Raw genomic sequence first — 24,468 nt, 5'->3', positions numbered from 1 at the left:
GAAAAATAAAATCAGCCACATGACAGGCTGCAACCAAGAATTTAATACTAGATTTGATATAGGTAATTGTGTTCACCTTTCAACTCTTTAATGATCTTAAAAGTCAATGTAATTATATGCTTTATAATATATTTATTTCTTTTTCAGAATGACAAACTACTACTTTTCTTTATATCATACAAGAGTACTTGTCCATAAAAATAAGATGCTGTCATTTTATATTTCATAACATGCTTTCATCCAAAATCTCTAAAAGGAAAAAAGGACAAGAAATATTTTGTTATTGATGAGTGCCAGCACCTGAAGGGTAAATAGGATAAAATAACTGAGAAAAGACCTTAGCTTTAAAAGAAAATTCCCCTTTCAAAACAACAAATAAAAACAACAAGTAAAAAGGAAGCAACTTTTTTTTCCCCTTAATTCTTAGGGAGAAGGAGGGGTTTCGGTTGATATAATGAAATTTCATGAGTCCTACAGTGATTGTATTAACCCAGCCATCAGAATTAGTAGGCTTAGGAAGGCCTGTGCTATGTCTTAGTGGGGATATAACTTAATAAAGTAAGTACACTAAGTTTATTCTTTTTAATAAAAACATAAGTCAGAATGTCCACCGTTTAACTCTGTTGAATTCAGTAGATTTTACTGTGGTCAAAGCAGAGTAAGGAGTCTTGCCTTAAATATTCTTCAAATTGGTTAACTTTATGTGGGTTTTTTTAGTAGCACTCTTAAAACCATACACTCTTCAAGGCACTTGGAAATCTCAATTTAAAATAAGCATATTCAATTGCTGTATAGCAGAAGGAAAGAGGTGTTGTCATTTCACTATAAGATGGGAGTGGCTGCAATGTTTGACATACTTTTTAAGGAGGACTTGTGGCCTCTAGTTAGATACTGGAGTTCTTCAGAAAGTTAAATAAATAAATAAAATAGGAAGTCTTTTTAAAAGGTTTTTCTAATTAATTTGTTCAAATAATTTCATAACCTTTCCAGGACAGAGAAAATATTTCTTATATTTTACACTATTTAATCAGTAGAATATATTTTATGACATCAGGCTATACAATACAAATAACACTCGAAGGAAGAATTTGAATCAGATTATAAACTGTGAAAACTTAAAGACATGCTAACTTACGGAGAGCATTATATAGCATGTGTGTTATGCAGACCGTATGTATATACTATAGTAACATCTGTCATCAAATGTAAGGGATTTCCACCTTTCTTTCTTACTGCAGTAATATAATCAATAGGTAAGCATATATAACATAACAACAAATTTACTCCATTGTTTTAGAACTGTGCAACAGAAAACATATATATGCAAGAGTTTTTATGGCATTAGAGTATATTTCTCTCCATAGAAAACACATACAAAAAAAACCCCTAACATAGTTTCATAACAGGGGACTTTTTTGGTTTTTTTACAGATATAGAAGGTGGAAAAGCAAGGGAATTTGGTTATTTACTCTAAATCACATTTAAATTTCCTTTGAGTGTTATTTGTTAAAATCAGCATTTTTGACATCTTAATCCAGATGCATGAATTACCTTCCCACAAACAAGGAGATTAACAAAAACCTGTTCTCTCAGCACCTTGTTGATTTAATACCTACTTAACTCCTGCAGCATATCTTGCTCTCATTAAACTGCATACACATGGTTCATTTTCTATTTTTTTTTTAATTTTTTATTGAAAATGGTACACGTATGACTAAAAGTCATGGGCGATATCTTTCAGTTTCATTACAAAATCTGTCATATATATATATATATATACCTATATATATATATTTGATACAACTAGAAGCAAATGTACTGAATTATGAAACAATGATTGTCTACCAAAATGTAACTCAAATTAAATATGTTGCAGATGATTAAAATTATTTTGTTTTCTCTGATGGAGCTGAAGGCCACTTTCACATATTTAATTGATAATGCTGGGCTGCAAAAATTACAAAGCCTTTATGATAACTCCCATCTCCCAGCTTGGTGTCAGACATACATTAGGATTTTAGTACCAAGATCCTTCTTTTAGAAAGAAGTAATTTTAGAGTGAGCATCATCATCTATGGAGTACCTTCTATTCACAAACACAGTCCCGCAAACAATTTTGTATGTCTCTCAGTAATTACAGGCAAGTCGTCATTTCAAGTTAGGTACAAGCAAAAAAGTTTGCAGGAGCAGACTCTAACTTAGGAACTCATCTACAGATTATCTAAAACAAAACAATCTGAAATAATACTTAATAACACTATTTTACTTGAATATATGCCTTATTATCTAGTAATAAATCATGAAAGATGAAGTATAAATATTGTCAGAATCATAAAAAAGTTGTCTTATTCTAAGAAATCCTACTTCAAAATAGTACAGTATTTTAACCATCAGCAGCTGTCCTTCTGTTTTGGCACTCCTGAACCAGCATAGAAATTATGTGTAGTGAGTTAACACCTTTGGGGAAAAATACTTATGTGCAGCAGGATCTAAAGATGATTTCTGGAGTGAATAGCATTACATTGCTTAACATAAGAAAGAAATTGAAAAGAGTCTTTTACTGTGATTCATCAGTAGCAAAAGAGAAGGGGAAGGAGAAAAGCAAGGTGTTTACAGTCTTTGAAGCATATAGCATGTTTAACCTTGAAAATTAAATCTTGCATTAAAGACACACCCAGCTACCTCTGTAGTCTTCTTTCCAAAAATTCAATGTACAAATATTTTATTTAAATGTCTCAGACTTTGTAATGGCTCAGAAGAACAACTGCATGTCCTTGTAGCTGCTTTCCTTTCTGAGAGATGAATGGCAGGTGAGATTGCTTTACTGTAATTTCTCCATTTCCATGCTTCATTTCCTACATTTATCTGAGACTGGAGAAAAATCAGCATGTTCTGACAAGTCTAATACCATGAGGCAGTAAAATGGACCTGAATTTAGTGGAGATTGGAGCTCCAAAATAAATATAACACTTTATGTCAAATAATAATAAAAAAGGATAAATTCTCCTGTACAAATCAGAAGAGATAATAAAAAATAGCAAATAGATAGCAACATCTTTTCTATACCTACATGGGCCTCACAAAATTTTTCAACCATAAGAATACCACTCCATATTTCTCATTTTATGTGGTTTGTAAACTACTTCAGTAAGTTGATGACAAACATTGTGGAATTTCTTAGTACAAACAGTAATTTTTCATAAAACTATGCAGAAAATTACAGAGACTTCTAATTAAATAGCTCTGAAACCAAACAGGGAGAAGCAAAAAAATGATCTTCTGGGCTTTTGTTTGTTTTCATGTCTGTCCTTCTGCTTTTGACCTAGCAAGCTCCATGCAACACTGTAAAGAAAATTTGTTAAAAAAAACTTGCATCTGTAAATACTATATATTGCAGTGTTGTATTGAATGATATATTATATTCGTAAATTTGTTTCTTCTTACACTTATCTCATACCAGAGACTGTGTTCTAGATATAGCAATACTGCGAAGGCATCTACAGAGTATCATTGGCTCATTGAGGTCACAGTGCATAACATACTCTTGAAAGTGAGTTGCCTCTGCAGGTATCTGAGGGTTGCTATCTATTTGAACGTGGCTGAGCATTTAATTTTATCAAAAATGCCACCAAATGCTCATATTCTGTGTGGTCAGTGCAGTCCCTAGGACAAGTCTAATGAAGATATATATGTTCCACTGAGGCAAAAAAACCTAAAAGGTTAAAAATGGAGAAATATTTACAACTTTCTTCAGTCTGTAAGGTTGAGTTTTCTGTTTTAGTATTCTTCAGTGCATTTTCAGAGAAAGGTTCCAAGGCTATGAGTATAAGCAGTCTGGCCCAGTCCCATACATATCTGCAAGCCTTTTAAAGCGAGGGCCCCAGTCACTGAGGTAATCATAGTTCTGGTCAGAGTTTGAGCTGATTGAATCTAAAGAACTGAGCGACTCTGCCACTGAGCCGTTCCCCTCAAACGCATATGTCTGCAGGGAGTCGTAGGGCGGCGCACAGGGGTCCACGTCAGCTTCTTTTAGTCTTTCCCAGATAAATTCCCTAAAAATGACATTATCTGGGATGCTTTTAAAAGTCGGTCTGCTCAAGAACTGAATCTCAGGTGTCACATCCCTTCTGGTCTTGGTGTCTCGGATAATGTTGAGGTTTCTCAAGGCAGCCATGTCAAAAGCCTCAGTGTCTTCTTCTCCACCGCCCTCATCATCATACCTGACAATGTTCTCTCTGATATCTCTCTCTTCATCAAAAATGAGGGGCTCTTTTTTCCGTCGCCTCATGGTAACAATCAGCAAGACAAGAACTGAAACACAGAAAGACTGGAGTTTTAGCAATGCTAAATTTCCTCATATTTTTCCTAGTGATTGAAGTACTCATTAATTTATATGGCAAAGACCCAAAGAAATAGCAGACAATTTATGCAGTTAGATTTAAAATCTAGTAGGTTCTGAAACAGTTTTTAAACCATAAGCTTTTTAGACGTTAAAGAGTCTATTTCCAAAACCATTCTGGATTAACATCTTCCTCTCTAATTCTATATCCTATGCTGTCCGCTAACCATAAATTTTAGGACTGGTTCAGTCTGACTATTACAATCTCACAGCCATGAAATAAAAAAAGACCTTTTCCTGAACTCTTAATTGCCCAAGTGATAAAAGCACATTCATAAAGTAACTGAATAGAATTTAACAACCATGGTTTACGAAGTGACCGAATTAAAGTATATGGTCAATCTCTGCTGAAAAAAAAAAAATTAAAACATTGTAGATTGGAGCACACTGAATTGTTAAGCAAAGTGAAAAATAAGACTATCTTAGTTCATGGATTAAAAGTACCTCTACATAAGACTTCATTTTCCTATAAAGTGCGAAGTACTGTACTTGAGGTTTATGAATTACATCTAATGAGAACTGCTACGGCTGGAGTTTATTGGATCAGCCAGTGCTAGAAATGTGATTATTTTTTTAATTTTAAACCTTAAAGTTTCTTTGAGCTTGACAGCTAATACTAAACTGTAGTGACAGCCAAAAGAACTAGGAGAAACTAACTCAAGGCTCCTCTTCTACAAATACAGTTTTGGTAAAGAAACATCATTGCTGAAACACAAAATATGGAACCAGTAATATGAATATTACACCCATCTGTGGGACATGATGGAGTATGAATCATCCTCCTAGAAAATTATTAGTACTATATTGTAGCATCTGGATAACATTTGCTGAGTTAATGATACTCCTAGAAAATAGCAGGCATCACTATGACTGTAAAAATAACAGTATGTTGAAAAGTAAGTGTCATTTCACATTCAATTAATCTCTTCTGATTTTATGTTTATTTTTAATCCTAAGAATATGTGATTATATGCATTCATATGTCTAAGGTTTACAGTCTTTACTTACAGTACTTTGATATGCCAACTAAATGCTGTATAAACATCTGGAAAAGCAAAAGCTGATATAGATAAAATTAATCTTGAGCTTCCCTAGGTAGTCTCAAAGATGACCTCTGTAAATTGTATGATGTAGGACGGCCATTCTTGAAAGCCCTTCTTTTCATGGAGGAATTTTTAAAATCAATATCAATCTAGTCATCGTGATGCATGGTTTAATATTGGGATCACTTGGTTAGAATAAACCAGTCATTCAGAGACTGTACATGCAGAAAACTGTATCATATGTATACAGACGTTATGGTACTATTTGGAATTGGCTAAAACATAAGATTACTTTAAAGGTGGACTTTCTGCAATTCTTTTCATTTTCTTTTGGAGCCATGTATGTCTAAAAATAAAACTGGAACAAGTTCAATTTTTTTTCAAAACTTTTTGACAAATATATTAGGCAATATTTTTTCCCCTTTTTTCAGTAGCTACCAGGCACACATTTAATGATCTATTTATTAATAGATGTCTTGTGATTCTATATTACTGCAGCATCAGCATCACTCTTTCACTTTTTTGCCCCTGGCATCTCCCTGATTCATGCTTTATGTATTGAATTCGAAGCCACTAGTTTCAGGCATTTTGCTTTGAACAATATTTGCATAAATAGTTTGACAATAGAGGATTTTGACCTTTAAAGTGGCTTTCGTGAAATTTCAAAACATTCTGGTATTTGTATAATATAAATTGAGCTGTAAATTATACAGCAGAGAACATAAAATTGTCATTATAGAGACAATCGCACTACACTCTTAATGTTTTTTCCTTATTATAAAAGATATTTTAAAGTGAAAGACAAATTAGCTTGCCGACAGTACAAATATACATTTAAGCCAAGATTGCTATTGACATAACTATTTAATTATTATTTTTAACATTTACTGCCATAATTGTTATTGCCATATAAGTAAGCAGCTAATCATTTACTTTACTCAAGTGTAAATGCGTTTTCACACCACTGTCCCTCTTAGCGTACTTCATTTTGAAAGTTAAATACCTGCTAATAAGTGAAAAATATGAAAATTAGTAGGCAGGTTTGCCTAAAGGTACAATAAAAATCAAGATACAATGAATATTTTATATAGTATTCCTTGTACATCTCACACTTGCTTGAAGCCAAGAAAAATATGGAGTCTTTCTAAAGGTTAAGTATTTCAACATTTAGATGGCTTTATGACATTATTACTTTCCAGCCTTTCCAATGTCTATGAACAACAAAGTTTAACCTCTAAATGAACAAAGCTTTAGCTGCATTGCAGGAACGGCAGAGATGAACACAAACCCCAAACAAATTTTGCTGATATCTAAATCAAGTTCAAATGGTTTTAAAGCTTATCCATTTCTCATTAAGTCAGGGTGAGGTTTTTTTCCTACATTTAATCACAAAAGCAGAGATTAAGCCAGTAATTAGTGACTGGTTGAACATCTAGAAAACCTAATTTTATGCATTTTAGAAAAGAAATAATAAATGGAAAAACTTTATGGACATATGTATTGTATATTGAGGCCACTAGTTTGGCTCCATACTGGTACACCAAACATGCTAAAGAGATGAAATGGCCATACTGATTTCATATGTGATTTAGCAAATAAACAAACCAAGTGTTATTAGAAGTAACTAATTATAAAGACTAAATAACCAGAACTAATAAAGATAGATCTAAACTAACCTTTTTGTTCTCATTTACCTGAATTGTTAGAAATCCTGATTTTGTTTAACAGGTACAATAGCCAAGAGAAAACGTCATTTGTATTTATATTAGGTGTGGTAATACATAGTTTTATCCTTGTGTCAGTATAGATGTAATGATAATATCAGTAGTTTCAGTTCAGCAAATCAGTCTTTAAACAAACATCTTTGAATACAAGAGTGGATTTTTGCTTTGCCATTTTGCAGTGTGCTTTATGGAATTATTACGAAATTTCCATTTTGGTATGATCTGATAAAAGGCCAGGTTTAGGTCACCTGAGCATATTTCTTTGTTTTAGTATTAATCTTTCCTTTTGTACTCAAGGCAACTACAATGTAATTGTAAGGAAGCCGTAAAAGCCCTGAGACAACCTGAGGGAGAAGACTACATGCAGAGCTATACAGTAAGGGACAGAGCTAAATCACAAGCATTATCATGCCTTGTATACAGTACACCCCTAAGCCTGGCATTTACTATAGCAATAAGCTGCAGCAGCTACGAGCATATCTGCACATTGGTTTATGCCTTAGGCGTGTCATGATTCATAAAGTTGAAGATTGGAGATCCTCAGCCATCTAAAGCAGCACACTAATAACCTATTTAGTTATACTTTGCAGTTGCCAGTACAGTCAAATGAGATTTTGGGATTACAGAGGACAAGACTTAGGAAACCTGCACAGAAATTCCCAGTTAACAAGCTTTATATATAACTGTTGTTTAATCAGTTTGGATTGATATTTGCAAAGTGACTGTGACCTTTCAATGCCCACACTGACTGACCCTAATAGGCTCTACAGCTTTCAGAAAACAGCTTCTGCATTGCATACTCGACCACCTTTTAAATGGCTTAATTTGGTTACCCCCAAATTAAAACAGTTATAGATTTATCACTTTTAAAACTGCAAGATCAAACACCACACATACTATGTAGTCATTCTGTACACATTTTACCTATTTAGATAATAAGATCCTTATGACTAGGACTGTTTCTTTTTGTTTACAAATCACACAATTATGAGTGCTGATTTAATTGGGTTCTTGTAGGTATTGTGATAATAATAACAAATTCCTCATCTTTCAACTGAAAAAATAATAATTTAAATCTGCATTTTGAAGTTTAATCAATGTAATATTAACTTGCAAACTCTAGTACCGTACTAATAGGAGGCTTTAGTGTTTCTAAGAAAATAGGTGGTACTAATAGATTATTTTCAGATGTATGGAAAATAAAAATAATGAAAAAGCATTATGTCAATCTAGCTTTCTATTGTTTCAATACAAAGAAAATCTTTAACCTCTCAAATATGATCGGGTAATCTACAGGTGAACATTTTTTTTTGTGTCATTTTATGTACACGTTTTATACTAAACACTTGTTACAAAAGCAATTATTGTGTCTGGAAGATGCTAACTGAAAAACTAATTACCTTGAATTAAACTACCATATAATTTTCAGAGGAGCTAAAAAAATCCTACTTCTCTAAAAATTATGTACAGTCTAAAATGACTGCAAACTAGCTTTCCATATGCTTTTAATGGAATAAATTGCAAGCACTTTTTTTTTAGCTTTTTTCTTTAAAACATAACCTCACTGCAAAGTGAATAATTATAAAGCTGTTTTGAGTAATTAACAAAGTACTGGAATTTTCTTGTGGAATAAAATTTAGCATTTAATCTCCATCATCAATATGAGGAGGGGAAAATATTTTGGTAAAAAGTTTTAAACTTTTAAAATTTATTTCAGTTTGAAAAAATAATCTACACCATGTTATATGCAATTATAATGAATTAATATGATTTAGTAACATTCTTCCTTCCTGCCATCAATGAAAACATTATGCTTATCTAAAATTGATTGGTTGCTTAAGTAAAAATAAGAAGACTAAGAAATTCCACTGAGACAATCTGAGCCTTGGTCAAGACAAATGGTTATTTATTAGACAAAGGGATGTACGGGGCAAGAACAAATATCAAAGTACATCCTACTAACATTAATAAGATAAGAGCTTATTGAGAATTCAAGATACTAGTGCCAGAATGCATGTATCCATGACATTTATGCAAATCTCATGCCTCCTCCACTTTACAACTGGCACTCACATTGAGATGACATTGATGAATGTGACTGGACTTGCACTACATGTTAATCTTGGGTCAGAAAAAAATTCGATCTGGTAGCCTGTCTTCTCTTTTCACTGATAACCCCTTACACAAAAAGGTGCATCCCTTGGTCCCAGCCCCGGAACCACTTGCCAACAGCTGAAACCTATTTTTTATGCTGTGCTAGTGGATCTTCAGAATTTTTTTCTCAGGAATGGAAGTGAAAAGAAAAAGGGAAAAAGGAGAAAGTAATTTCCTAGCAGCACTACCATTCAGCTGATCCCAGAAAATGTCTTCTAGGAACAAATGAGAGAAGAAGAAAGGCTCTGGGACCAGACAAGCAACAACACTTGACTGGGGTTTCACTGGGCAGCAGTGATGCTTAGGCACCTCTTTGCTGTGAAGACTGGCACTTGGCTGGGAACAAAACAGCAGCAAGATACAGTACCAAAATGCAGGACTCAAAGCCAGGGTTAGCATACAAATGCAGCCTAAACTGTGCCTGCAGCTTTGAACTGTACCCAAAAGGAACAGTTTAGATTGGAAGTGATGACAGCACATACAAATGTCTATTTGGATAAACAGTGGTGATGCATTCAGACAGCTGTATTTGGAAGTCCAATTCTTTGACAAATAAAATCAATGGTAAGGTGGTCATGTGCCAGATTCCTCTTCAGTGCACAACCCGTTATTCAAACACTATGTTCACAGAGCTTATCCTCAATTCTTTACCAAACACTTGTTCAGCAAACTCTAAAACATGACCAGAATAAACTCAGGTTTCTTGATTTATTGGTTGTATTTGAACCCTGGTGTACTGAGTAGAATAAGCAAGTTATTGCCTGGTAACATGCTGTGTCTCCACTCAATGTTCTTCTTTAAGACATATGGCTCCTATTTAAGAAAAGCTTGTGCCCAGGCCAGGCTGTATTGTACTTACAGCAGTTTCTTATGTAATCTTTGGAATCCTCTTTTTATATATAACAGAAATGGTGACATTTCAATTTGGGATGAAGTGAATTGCTATTGTTACAGAACCTTTCTTCTTAAGTACATTGGACCAAAGTTTTAAATGGGTGTATTTCCACTGATGCCAATGCCAGTTGATATGAGAGAATCTTTTGTATATCTTTTTGAACTCTACCATTTAGCTTCATGTCCAAATAAAGTTCATTTGCATGTATAAATGGCCTAGAAATGCTACTAGAAAAATGGTATTTAAAAAATCTTCATTAAAACTTTTGGCAATCATTCTCTTCCATTTCCCCTTAAACCTAGGCTTAACCATATGTTGAGTGAGTTTAAACAATCTTATGTTCTTAGTTGCTTTTGTCACAAAGATGGAAAACTCTGGAAAAGCCACCTCCTATGCATAGCTATTGAGTAAGTTAGTTGGGTTCATTGCATAGGTAATGATTTTTCTTACTCTGTAGCAACAATGAAAGAGGATTTCCTTTGTTGAGTCCTTTAGAAATGTTTGTAGCAGAAGGAACATTTCCTTCTAATGGTTTACAGTGAGGTGAATCAAAGTCAATAAGAAGAGAAATCTATACACTGTTGAAATACTGCCATGAACAGAAGTGTGAACAAAAGTCTCTTGATTTGACCTGTTCAAATTACTTGGATAACAGTGACAGACAAATCACCACTGGGATTATACCAACCTGAGGAGACTATGGTCTTACCCTTTCACTTAGACTGATATGTACAGCCAGGGAATAGAAAAATCTCTCCTTTGATAACGACAGTCAAGAAAATTCTTGTGTGCTGAATTGGTACCCTCATTAACGTGTGATCTTTCTGACATTAAGCAAAACTGCACTTTTGCACCCCTGCATCCTGCAGATGAGCAGGTCCTTGCAGATGATGCAGGATGATCCTTCACCTTTACTCATCAATTTGGGCCTTTACTATTACCATGTAGTCATTTTGTTTAAGGACTAGGCATGAAATGAGAAATGCTAACCAAACTAGGATGTTGACACTGTTCCACTGTTTTCCACTGTCTTTTATCTAGTTGCAGTTTCACTGCACAACATAAAATCAAACTGTGCTACCAGTTGCAGAAGTAACAAAAGATCATTCCATAGATGTTCAACTAAATGTGATTATTCCCATCAGTAAATTATATCTGTTCTATTTTCTGAATGTCTTTTGCTCTATGCAAATCAATAAATGTTTAAAAATAGTTATATCTCTGAAAAAGGGGCACACACTGATACTGGTTTTATGGTGAGTATGCTAAATCAAATAATTCCATAGACTGCACTGTCTATCTCTTAATTATTACATTTGATGCAAGTGATTTATTTTTTTTTCTTTTACTATTATTTCATATATACGTCTGGAAGCAGCTTGACATAGAAACAAAGTAAAACTTGAAAATCCCAAACTAGAGGTTTTGTGTGGCTCGTGATACAAAATGCTGTTCTGCCTGGAATGTTAGGTGTCTCTACAGAAATCGGGGGGGTGTGGTGTGTGGTGTGGTGTGGTGTGTGTGTGTTGAAGCTTATACATATATACACATATATCTTTTGCCACTATACATTGAATGGAAAATAAGGGTAACAGAAAGAAGGCGTACCTAGCAGTGTCAAGACACAAGCCAATATCGCTATCAGGGCTCCAGTGCTAAGTCCTGCAGGCAAGATATATGCTTCTGCATTGCATGTCTGAGCAATACCATCTGCATCACAATCACAGACTCTGATGGTGAGGGTATTAGTGCTACTAAGTGAAGGTGATCCACTGTCTACAATGAATATTGGCAAGTAGAAAACAGACTGTTCCTGTCTTCGGAACCCATTTCTTCTGGTTAATACTGTTGCAGTGTTATCTAGATAAAGGAATAAAAAGATAAATATAAAATACATGACCTTTCTAAAACATAAGCCTATAAATAATACAGGTTTCCCTTTAAAAGACTTTATAAATACATTTATATTATTTCAACAGGTTTATCTTTCCTGGTCATATATTTTTGAAGCTGCAGAGAGAGGATCAGCTGAGACAAGATACCCAGCTAAAAAAAAAAAAAAAGTTTTCTATTTTCCAGGAAAGACCGTTTCAAAATTGCAGACGTCTGTTTGGTTTTAGTCAAGCTCAAAGTTCCACATTCTTGAGACACAGCTGAAGATGAGATCATTATAAAAGAGAAAATTCACCCTTCAGTGATCAGATGAAGTATCTATAAACCTGTTTCAGGTCTAATTTCCAAGGGTCTATTTCAATTATTTACAGATACAGATATTATATTAATGGAAGGGATGAATATATTAATAGGAGAATAAGTAAAATCCAGTTGGTGCACAAATACAGGTAATTGCACATGTAACAAAGACATACACTTGTTTTCAGTCTCATCCGAGAGTGAGGATGACTAATATAATCAATCTAAAATGTGTGGTTTGAAGCTGCTCTGAGTTGGGCCACTAAAAAGTCCACGTGTTCGAGAAAATATGTGCAAAACTCACTGTGTTCAACACAGGTTGACAGCTCCTGAGAGGTAGGGAGTTACATCTCCTAGAATGTATAGAAAAGGTCGGTCGGTCTATCTATCTATCCACTTATCTATCTATTTATAGAGAGATATATCGATAGTCCTGTAAAGTTATCTTATTGTGTCATCTATTATGACCTATCTGGGAAACTATGCAAGCATTTCTTCATATAGCATCATATGAGATATGCATAAAATTAATTAACATAGAAAGAAGCAACTGCTGCTGTGTCTTGTAACTCCATTAATTTTACTGGCATTGCAGAAGTCTATTATTACTTTTTACAAATTATAAGTCTTCTGGAAGTGGGCTTGTCTTTTCATTAAATACTTTACAGTACTTGTAACAATGTCAGATTTCTGAATAGAGTCTTATTCTAAGACATTTTTATTGTTTTGATCATTATTACTGTTACATTCTTTAGTTTCAAACTGCAAGCTGCTCATATGAAGAAAATTAAGCATGTCAGCAACTACATGCAGGGTAAGGCAATAAATAGCTGTGTGAGAGAACTTTATTAGGTCCCATGTTATATTTAGTGAATGTTGTTCAAAGTCTGTCTGTACAAACAGTATCCCTTAGTCCACCATATGTCTATTTTTCTTATTTTATTAATAAGGATGACTTTGTAGCTCCGGTTTACTACTAATCTATAAAAGAGCAATGCAAGAGTAACATAGTATCTATTTAGTTCTATTTGCTTCAGCTAATAACTAAACTGACTGATACATGCCCAGCTGCCGTACTATGGAGTGCAACTAATGAGAACACTAATTAGAAGCATGTTTTCAGATATTTTAACTAATAGAAACGTGATGTCAGCGGGAGTCTTTGCATAAGTCTTTGGGGAAATAGTCATAGGAATTCTGTGTAAATATTGTAGGCAGCTTCCATTATCAAAAGCATTCTTCAGTAGGTGGTATACTTACTGAAAAGATATGTTTTTCTGAAAAAAAAAAACCAACAACAAACCTTCTCTATTTACTATGCACTCATTTTTTATGCCCTAAGTTATATTAATAAAACATTAATTCCTGGACATTTTTCAGTCACTGCCCCAAGGTAAAATCTAATTTAGATAAAAACCTATAAATACACGGAAAAAATGTGAGAAGAGTGACTTGTGAGAAAAAAAAAAAAAAAAGAAAGAAAGGTTTGAAGCTGCTCTGTTTGGCTCAAGGCTTTAAACGATTCAAACAACAGCTTAATTCCCTTGACAAATAGTCTACAGATAAAATTCTTTTGCAGGTTGATTGTACTTTAATTTATGTCCTTACCAGAATAGAAGTTTATGTAGGTTATAATCAGCACAATATATTCCAAATGAAAGGTGTTAGTTGTGAATATTTACCCAAACAAAATGTCCTTACCTTTGTTGTCCTGCAGTGTAAAATTGTGGTTATTTGCTGCCTCTGCCGTTAAACTGAAGTAGAACTGATGGCCATTTGGTGGGTCATCTTTATCAATTGCACTGATTTTCTGGATGACCTGTTTTGACATATATCATTGTTTGGAATAGGAAGAGCATAAATACATGTATATTGTATAACCCCTCTATTACCTATCAAAGCATCAACCCTCTCTTGAGTCCTACTCATATTACATTTTGTTTTTCTAATCTCCTAAGCATGTACAGACTCTATTACTTTCTATTCACTGTTTACTATTACAGACCCTTTACTTTCCCTGTACCAACTTTATTGTCCAAAAGCAATGATCTGCAGGGCCTCTGAAAAAGTTAGGTCCTGTCATTCACTACAGCAGGGAGTATAAACTGCATAGCAGTGGAAGAATGTAGTAATCAGTGGCTGCAATTAATGTTGTATTGCAAACTTTTGCAAGGAGAAGATTATGATTTTGAGCCTTTTAATTCATTTAATTTGTTTTAAGACATGAAAAAGAAAAATCTAAGTCATAACTTGTTGTGGTTTAACCCCAGTTGGCAACTAAGTTCACCCTCCCCCCCCACATTGGGATGGGGCAGAGAATCAGAAAAAAAAAGTAAAACCCACAGGTTGAGATAAAGACAGTTTAATAGGACAGCAGCAGAAGAAAATAATAATTAATAATAATAATAAGAATAAGAATAAGAATATACAAAGCAAGTGATGCACAATGCAATCACTCATTACCCGCTGACCAATGTCCAGCCCATCCCCGAGCGGTGATCATTGCCCCCCCCGGCCAACTCCCTCCAGTTTATATACTGAGCATGATGCCATGTGGTATGGAATAGCCCTTTGGCCAGTCTGGGTCAGCTGTCCTGGCTGTGCTCCCTCCCAGCTTCTTGTGCACCAGCCAGAACATGGGAAGCTGAAAATTTCTTGACCAGTGTAAGCACTACTTAGCAACAACTAAAACATCAGTGTGTTATTAACATTATTCTCATCCTAAATCCAAAACACAGCACTATACCAGCTACTAAGAAGAAAATTAACTCTATCCCAGCTGAAACCAGGACATAAGTATATTAAATATTTTCTGGCTTTTTTACTATCATTACTATGTTTCCAATTTTATTTTCTAAAATTCTGTCAAAATCTGTTTCTAGAAGATGTCACCATTGCTTACAATCCATAAAGAATGAATACTCAGAGCTAACGGTTCTGACTAGATCACTCGGAAAACAAACAGGTACTCCAAAAAGAGCATGCATATTCTGTGTTTCTCGTGAATGCAAGCTAATAATCGTAGTGTTTTCTGTTGAGGATTTAAGATATGCTGTGATTTTGAAATGTGCAATAAACAACATCTGCCACAGGAAGGACAATATTCTGGGAGGAGGCACAAAAGTGCGAAGCCTTCCAGGGAATATGTGGGATCTATGTGGGTGAAGCATCAATTAGTTTTCTGGGAGAGAGATGACAGAATGAGAAAATATATATATTTTCTAAGGTCTTACAAAGTAGAGAGAAGTACCAATATGGGAGACACCAAGGATAAACAACACCAGATACTTTTGATTGAGTCTAAGACTACTTGGAAGACATCTGGGAAGTTAAAAACACTGGAGAATTTGATAGGAATACATCTCCCTTGTGAAATTGTAGCCTTACGGCCCATGCTTCCTAAGGGAAATAAAAGTGTGTTCTCATTTTAGGAATGGTAGGCCTTCAGTCTCAGAATAACCTCTGTGTTAAGACTTCCCACTTCCCAGTAAAATTCGGAGGAAGAACACATTCTTAATATTATTCAAAGTTAGGTGAGTTTAGCAAAATGCATTTGTTAAGTCAGTAAGAAAGCTAGAGATTTTAACAGTACCTTCAACATGTAATTTTTACACCTGAGTCCTTCTCTTCAGGGGTACAGTGAAGACGTTTGTGCTTGATGAATATTTGCTTGTGCTGCACATCAAAGCATCATTTTTACTGCCATAATTTGATTATATTTTATCTTAAAGCTGGCAGGCTTTCATAAGGAATGGCTGCCTATCTAATAAAAATAAACATAAAAAAACTATCAAGCCATACCTGACCAGGTTGAGCATTTTCACAGACAGTTGTCTCATACTCCATGGCAAACTCAGGGGCATTGTCATTGATGTCAAGGATAGTGATGGCTACATAGCCTCTCCCAATCTGTGCTGGATTCTCTATAGGAAAAGAAGCCAACAAAACAATCAAGAAGAGCTCCTTGCAAGTTATTCTTTGGGTCAGTATGTTTTTTATTTGCATTCTTCTTTTGCATATACTTGTTAAATCAATTGCAATCCCTCCTAGAAAGACAAAGGAAGCTCTTGGCTTGATCTTCTGGACCTAGTGGAAACAATGTTTATGTTTTCCAACCACTTTAATTAAACTAAGATTTTACTCTCAGGGATAAACTGAAAATCTAACTCACTAATCACAGCATTGAATTGCATCGTATGGAAGGATAAGAGCAAGATGATGTAAAACCATCACCAAGGTCTATAGCTAGCTAGAACAGCACTATTCATACAGGGAACAGCATGGTTATTATGGGTTAAATAGATTTTTGTTGCAATCCAGATTGATCAGGCTATTAAGAAGTTAAAAACAGAATTCTGTCAGCCATGTATAACAGAAAAAAAGAGGAACCTGTATTCCCAAGGAAAACCGGAAGTATTTAAAGTGCACACACAACTAAGTATTTAGACACTGTCATTAACATCTTAAACACCTAAAATATGAATCTCATTCTTGAATGGATGCACATTTCTAGCTAAAATATGAACCTGTGCAGGGTCCAATGTCATCATTTAATTTTAAGCAGTAGATATTTTTGGACCAAGCATAAAGGACATCAGTGTGTGCTATACTTATTTTGCTAGATAATATTTCTGTTTTGGAGCAGAGAAAACAGAGGTTGCATTGTTTTTTTACCACAAGTGATGATATTAGTGATAGAACAGGACAGAATGGAAAACTGTACAAACTTTCAAATATGTATCTATCTTTTTATAGGGTATTGCAACCGTATTTTAGTAAATATTTTAAGTATCTACAGCAATGCATCCCAATGTAGATCATGAAGTGTTTAGTTTTATTTTTTATTCTACATGTGAAATACCAGAGAAGCAAGTAATTTTGACACCAACTTTTTCCTCTGCTGATCTAAGCTTATTGAAAACCAAGCAGGCCATGAACATAAATTAAAGCATTGTAAGGTATTACTTGTGCTCCTAGATCCTCACTTGTGTCAGGAGTGCCCCTTGGTTACTTTGTCAGTTTTGTTACTACTCAGAAAAATTTCTGGTTTTCATGCTGGCCTCCTAGACCAAAATTCTGCTCCTGAGAATACAAGATAAATTCATACAGACACTAAATGATAAATGTTAGTTTTCAGGTTAAACATTAAATTAAACTCACTGAGAGCAAGAAGTGAGGATTTTTAAAATGGCAGGTCAGAGAACTGATAACTTATTATCACGGCCCAACAGAGTAGTAATAAGGATGAAATTTGAAGAAATAACTTCTTCAAATTTTTTGTTTAATATATTTATGGATGACCTGGATGAAGGGATTGAGTGCACCCTCAGTAAGTTTGCAGATGACACCAAGTTGGGTGGAAGTGTCCATCTGCTGGAGGGTAGGAAGGCCCTGCAGAGGGACCTGGACAGGCTGGACCGATGGGCCAAGCCCAACTGGATGAGATTCAACAAGGCTAAGTGCCAGGTCCTGCACTTGGGTCACAACAACCCCATGCAACGCTACAGGCTGGGGGAGGAGTGGCTGGAGAGCTGCCTGGCAGAAAAGGACCTGGGGGTGTTGGTCGACAACCGGCTGAACACGAGCCAGCAGTGTGCTCAGGTGGCCAAGAGGGCCAATAGCATCCTGGCTTGCATCAGGAATAGTGTGGCCAGCAGGACCAGGGAGGTGGTAGTGCCCCTGTACTTGGCACTGGTGAGGCCGCACCTCGAGTACTGTGTTCAGTTTTGGGTCCCTCACTACAAGAAAGACATTGAGGTGCTGGAGCGTGTCCAAAGAAGGGCAACGAAGTTGGTGAAGGATCTAGAGAACAAATCTTATGAGGAGCGTCTGAGGGAGCTGGGGTTGTTTAGTCTGGAGAAGAGGAGGCTGAGGGGAGACCTTATTGCTCTCTACAACTACCTGAAAGGAGGTTGTAGCGAGGTGGGTGTTGGTCTCTTCTCCCAAGTAACAAGTGATAGGACAAGAGGAAATGACCTCAAGTTGTGCCAGGGCAGATCTAGGTTGGGTATTAGGAAAAACTTCTTCACTGAAACAGTAGTCAGGCAATGGAACAGGCTGCCCAGAGAAGTGGCTGAGTCCCCATCCCTGGAGGTATTTCAAAGACGGGTAGATGTGTTGCTTAGGGACATGGTTTAGTGGTGGACTTGGCAGTGATAGGTTAACGGTTGGTCTTTTCCAACCTTAACGATTCTATGATTCTATGAAATATAAAGGTAAAAATATATAGTTTTTCACAGAATATATTCAGAGCTGAACAAGTTTAGGTTTAAGCTTGCATTAACAGAATTCTTGTTGCATGTGCTTGAAGAGTTCAATTCTTCAACACTTTTCACCTTACACCAGAAAAGATACCAAGTACAAAATATCCTCTGCAGTCTTACCTTAGAGTCAGGGAAGTGAAACCACACAAGCATTCACATCCCCTTTTCTTCATACTGTTTCAGAATGCTGTGGCTGACCAACAGCAATCAACTCTCAGTGAATGCCATAACTAAGATGGGCTATCTGCTCTCCTCTATACTTCATATCATCTTTCCTCTAATTATACTTAGTCTGAGACTGCTGATTTAGCATATTTCATCTTCCTTTGTACTTGTTTTTCAGAAGTCAAAAGACTACACAAGATGTGAGGCAAAGGAAAGGAAATACTTAATCCGTTGTATTTCTTAATTTTTATCACATAAGTTTCTTTTACATTGAGTGAGAAGACATTTTTATCTGCCGTGGTTTGAAACCATCACAATTTCTCTCAATGCAGCTGATCGCAACCAAGCCTGAAGTTTCACACATAAACAGCCAATAAAATCTTTAAATTGTTACTTACGACTCTCCATAGCCAAAACGGTGATATTATGAACAGCATTGGTTTCCCTGTCCAACAACTTGGCAGTTGTAATGACTCCACTGTTGGCATCAATATTGAAATACCTCTCCAGGTCGGTGTTTCGGTCTATCGAGTACCTAGGTGAAGGATGAAAGAAAACTTCTGATTTATGTTCAATTATAGCTTGTAAAAATGTTTTATTGATTTCTTATTAGAGAGAAAGTATTTCCAGTTTCCCCATTTTGAGCTTTGTTTTGTCCAGTTTCTCTGGGGTTTTGAGAGATGCAAAGCCATATGCAAAGGCAAGAGAGTTACAGAGTGACCTGTGCTGATAATGGTGGGCTCCATTCCCACAGTGCCCTCTTAAGTGAGGTTATAGGTATTCCCCTCTCTTTTCTTTCTTCCTCTCTCCTGTAAGTCAAACTTTTATTCATGGAATAGCATCCTTCTGAACCCCAGCTAAGCAGAAGGCAAGTTGAAAGTTTGCTACACATCTGGACCAGCTGGGCGCTGCTCCCATGGGGGCTGGCAGTCTGAGCTTTCTGTCACCGGCAGAAGAGCCCCTGGGTCACCCAGAGCTGCAGGGGCAAGGAAAAAAAGATAAATGATGCAGAGTAGGTCAAGGGATTGCATGTCATCACTGTCAGCTCCTGGTGCTTTACTGTCATTAGACAAACGCAGGCTTGTGCCCTTAACTCTTTGGCTTAACATATCTTTTACTTCTAAATTTGTTTTAGGAATGGGAAATGAGCTCCTTAGCAAACAGAAAATAGCATAAGGGAAAAGGTCAAAATGCCTGTGGGTGTTCTGCTTATAACTCTTTTGAGAGAAAGGGACAGTTGATTAAGCAGATTTAGATTTACAAATGGAGTATTCTTGACATTCGATTTAATATTGGGTCAGATTCTTGCACTCTCATTTAGATCAAGTATGTACTCCAGAGCACTTTTTTCCCTACACTCCAGATGAATTAAAATGTCTGAATCAGACCAAGTGTGATCATTACAATTACTGTCATGCTGATGATATATTAGATTATTGATGTAACGTTGACCAAACCCTTTGAACAACGTGGAAGGAAAGAATTATGGAAGACAGTCAAAAAACAGGGCTTCCCAGGTATAATGATCTTATGACACTATTTGTTTGTTCTGTGTTGTAATATACCAGCTTTTACTTTGTTGTATTACTGTGTTTTTATCTATCCCTCTTGGCTGCAAAATATTAAGAGCAGAGACTTGTTACATAATTAGAGTTGTTTTACCGTATTATGTCACAGTGAGAGAGAGAATGGAGTAAAGAGTTGTAACAGTAAGAGCAGTTTTCATGGATTGAGGCTTTCTGTTTCACTTTTTTTTTTTTTCCATTTTATGTTGACTGTAGTTCATTTTTTACTTTATTTCATGCTAGCACTCTTGTTTATTTGGTCAGCAGTGCTCTTCAGCTCTTTTGTGGCTGGCAAGCTTCCCCATGAGACTATTCCTGTCACCTCTGCTATGTAGGCAATCTTGGCAGGCCCCATAGCTGGGATTCAATCTCCTGTCAGCCCTTAGATTTCCCGATTATTAACACTATCACTATGCAATTTGAAGAGCCAAAGACATTTCTTAAAAAAATAGTAAGAAAGAAAGAGAGAGAAGGAGAAGAAGGAGAAGGAGGAGAGGTGACAAAGACAGAAAAAGGAAAAGAAAACAAGGAGGCAATAAAAAGAAAGCAATAAAAAGGACGGAAGGAAGGATCGAAGGACAGAGGGAAGGGAAGGGAAGGGAAGGGAAGGGAAGGGAAGGGAAGGGAAGGGAAGGGAAGGGAAGGGAAGGGAAGGGAAGGGAAGGGAAGGGAAGGGAAGGGAAGGGAAGGGAAGGGAAGGGAAGGGAAGGGAAGGGAAGGGAAGGGAAGGGAAGGGAAGGGAAGGGAAGGAAGGGAAGGGAAGGGAAGGGAAGGGAAGGGAAGGGAAGGGAAGGGAAGGGAAGGGAAGGGAAGGGAAGGGAAGGGAAGGGAAGGGAAGGGAAGGGAAGGGAAGGGAAGGGAAGGGAAGGGAAGGGAAGGGAAGGGAAGGGAAGGGAAGGGAAACAAGTTATATAAATTGGACACCAGATTCTTATGAAACAAGAAGAAATATAATTGTTATGCATAGGAAGCAAGCAGTTTCCCTTAACTTATTTACAAACATTGTATCCATATTCAAATTCTAAAAAAAACTATTTTAAATACTTTTAATCCTTTAATTCCTTGCAGCCATTAATACTTGAAAATCTTTGAGCTTCAGGAGTTTTAAATCCTTTATTTAAGCTAGTTCAAACATTAATAGTTCTCTGGTCCATACAAGATAACCTCTTATTTTCAAAGTATTTATTACTTCTCCCCCCCAGTATTGCCAAGGTTTTAATTGTGTCTGATCTTGTAATTTCAAAATTTTGTCAATTATAACAAATCTAATTTTTAATCAATATAATCCAATGTTTGGAATTTGGAATTCTTATTTCTAGACTAATAATTTAAACTTCTTAAATAGATCATGAAAAGTATTATGCATTAATCCTTCTTAACACATTCCAGTTTTAGGTGAATCTGGCTCTGATGTACATCATAGCAGATGCAGGACTTTAAATTATATGATCTGTCAGTACCCCCGACAGTGTACATAGCAGGTTCGCAAGCATATAGATAAACTCTCATTATTTCTCTTTTTCCTTCCTCTCAAATTCCAAACAACTTTGCAGCAGAAGAAATCTTCAAGATGTTAGTTACGCTGGTTTATGATGGAATTGTAAAAATTAACCAGATCGAGGTAAAACTTATCCTTATGTTTACATGGGAGTCAAAAGCATTCTGAGCATGGACTGCATTTATGGAACTGGATTTAATCCTACTCTACATGACTCTGGTAAACCAGATATTATACACCAGATGCTAACATCAGTGCCAGAAAACACTGCCACATCAAAGAAATACCTCAGCAAAGATAAATTTCACAAGTAAATCCATGCCAACCATCCATCTAGGACTTGTTTATACATGATAGGAATCAGCTATTTTGAATATGTTGCAAATACATAATGAGAGAGAACACTTACGTCACCTCGAGGAGTGAAACATATGCTTTACTTTTACAACTTAAGATTGCTGCTTTAGAAATTACAGAGCTACACTGGAGTCCCAAGTTTATCTTCTATGCATGAAAGTAAAAATTTAACATCACCAAAAAAGGTGACAACCAAGCGAGTCTTTTCTATGTATGTTCTAAATGAACAATAATAACAAATGAAACTTAGTACTAACATTTAATTGTGTATGTGTTCCTCCTCCTGCAGATGTTTAAGTTCACAAAATTCCTGAATCAGAAGTATTACCCTCTAGATCCTTTACATGTTCCTTTGACAATTAATATTATTACTCTGCATAAGAAAAGTAACAAGTAACTCATTATTGGTTTAACCTGGGTGGTGAGTCTTTGTCCTTGAGCAGGATAAGATCGATACTTTGTGTTTTCTTATGGTTTCTTTATGATCCTGGACATTAGATTGTGGAAGACTTACAGGTACTTCACACACTGAAGACAAAGGAAGAGGCCCTTGACAGTTTTCATGCATCTCTAGTGTTCATATCTCTTCCTATTTGAACGGGAGATATTTGGCTGCAGCAGAATTTACAAAAGACAAAAGATTATTGCCTTTAACCATCCTGACTAGGACAGGACAAGTCTTGTCCTACCCATTTCTCTCACATAAAGAATTTTTTCTAATTTTTTTTCTGTGAGACCTCAGTTCTGGTTTACCATGCAAGAGTCTATTGTGCTATTACATTCTTGTGCATAGTGTACACAGAATGTGAATCATTATGCACACACACACACATATATCTATATTATATATATGGTTTTTTTGTCCTGGTTGATTTAAGAGAACATAATTTGTTATAGATAATAGTAGACTCTTCCTAAACTTAGATAGGAGAAATAAATATGAGTAACATGTTGAGATTTTTTTTCTTTGGAATCTTGAAATTATATCTTTTCTTTGTTTTACAGAGATTTAGATATATTATTTTTTCAAAGGTTCTGTGGTTCAGAAGCATGAAAGTCAAAATATGCAAACTCTTAGAACATCTCAATCTCCTTCTGCAAGGGAAAAAAGCTAACTAATTGATTTCAGCGTAACAAACAACAAAATGGAAAACTTCAGTACAAAGATGAAATAAATAAACAATTAAGACATCTTATAATTACCTGACGGGACTATTTGAGGCATCTGGATCATGGGCCGCTACAGTTCCGATGATAGTGCCAACCTTTGCTGCTTCAGACACCACCATGGAGTACAAACGTGAAGTAAACACAGGCGGCTCATCAACATCTTCTACGATTATCTTCACTGTTGTCATGTCACTGAAGGGTCCCAGACTCAGGAAGCGAGGGTCAACATGCATATTGGCTGCTTCTATCCTCAGGGTGTAGCTTGTCTTAGCTTCAAAATCCAGCTCCTATACAGGTAAAGTTATTTGGAAATTTCATTATCCAGTGATGTTGCTGCAAAACTGTTTCACTTATTACTGTCAGTAAGTACAAAATGAACTTTGCCATTTGTATCCAACTAGCACTTTTGATTGGCAGAGCATAGTTGATGGCTCATGTTTTAGCTTTCTCAAAACACTATTTGCAGTGTCTCGCTAGTGAATATTCCTCAATTACTTTAATGGTAAAGGTAGTTCTACCCTGTGAATGAAACAAGAATTCTCTGAGTTAATGGCAAAACTTTCTGTGACTTCTGTGAGGACCAAATTCTCCCCCATTATTTCATCATTATGAATGAATACTTCTTTTTGTCTTATTCATATTTTATCTAAGGTAATGCCAAATACAATGTGCCATACTACCCAGGCATAAGAACTCAATATAATATTAACTGGTGAAAACACCTCATTCAGAAAAACTGGGGGGGTGGGGGGGGTTGCATGACAGTGGGATTGACTAATCAATTATTATGCCAAGCTCTGTATAAATTTGTGTAGAAAATGTGGCAATCGGTTAAACTACATTGTTTATATGACAATATTTTGTACTGAGATGAAGCCTGGAGATTGTTTTGTTTTGTTTTGCTTGTTAAACAAAATGCACATTAATTTTTTCCAACTTCATTCTGCTTTAATTTTCTTTGATGAAAATATAGTTTCTTTTGGAATAAAGACTGCATTAGAATTAAAAATTACCCCCCCCCCCCAACTAATGGGATATCTGT

General features: G+C 35.8%; 1 protein-coding gene across 2 annotated transcripts in view; it reads right to left on the bottom strand.

Moving 5' to 3' along the window:
* Positions 1-216: 216 nt before the first annotated feature.
* LOC104022908 (cadherin-7) overlaps positions 217-24,468 on the bottom strand; it is an 82,785-nt gene continuing 58,533 nt past the window's right edge. For both annotated transcript variants that reach the window (XM_087757436.1, XM_087757442.1), the window contains exons 7-12: positions 23,460-23,713; positions 19,235-19,371; positions 16,210-16,331; positions 14,110-14,227; positions 11,824-12,075; positions 217-4,311 (exon numbers count right to left, since the gene is read on the bottom strand). In XM_087757436.1, the coding sequence (XP_087613562.1) occupies positions 3,818-4,311; positions 11,824-12,075; positions 14,110-14,227; positions 16,210-16,331; positions 19,235-19,371; positions 23,460-23,713 (1,377 nt within the window). In that variant the 3' untranslated portion in view covers positions 217-3,817. The remainder of the gene's footprint in view (positions 4,312-11,823; positions 12,076-14,109; positions 14,228-16,209; positions 16,332-19,234; positions 19,372-23,459; positions 23,714-24,468) is intronic.

The sequence above is a fragment of the Nipponia nippon genome, unplaced genomic scaffold (assembly GCF_047370975.1).
Source record: "Nipponia nippon isolate SJK-2023a ecotype South Korea unplaced genomic scaffold, ASM4737097v1 scaffold_1, whole genome shotgun sequence".
Classification (NCBI taxonomy): domain Eukaryota; kingdom Metazoa; phylum Chordata; class Aves; order Pelecaniformes; family Threskiornithidae; genus Nipponia; species Nipponia nippon.
This window is presented reverse-complemented; position numbering and strand designations above follow the sequence as displayed.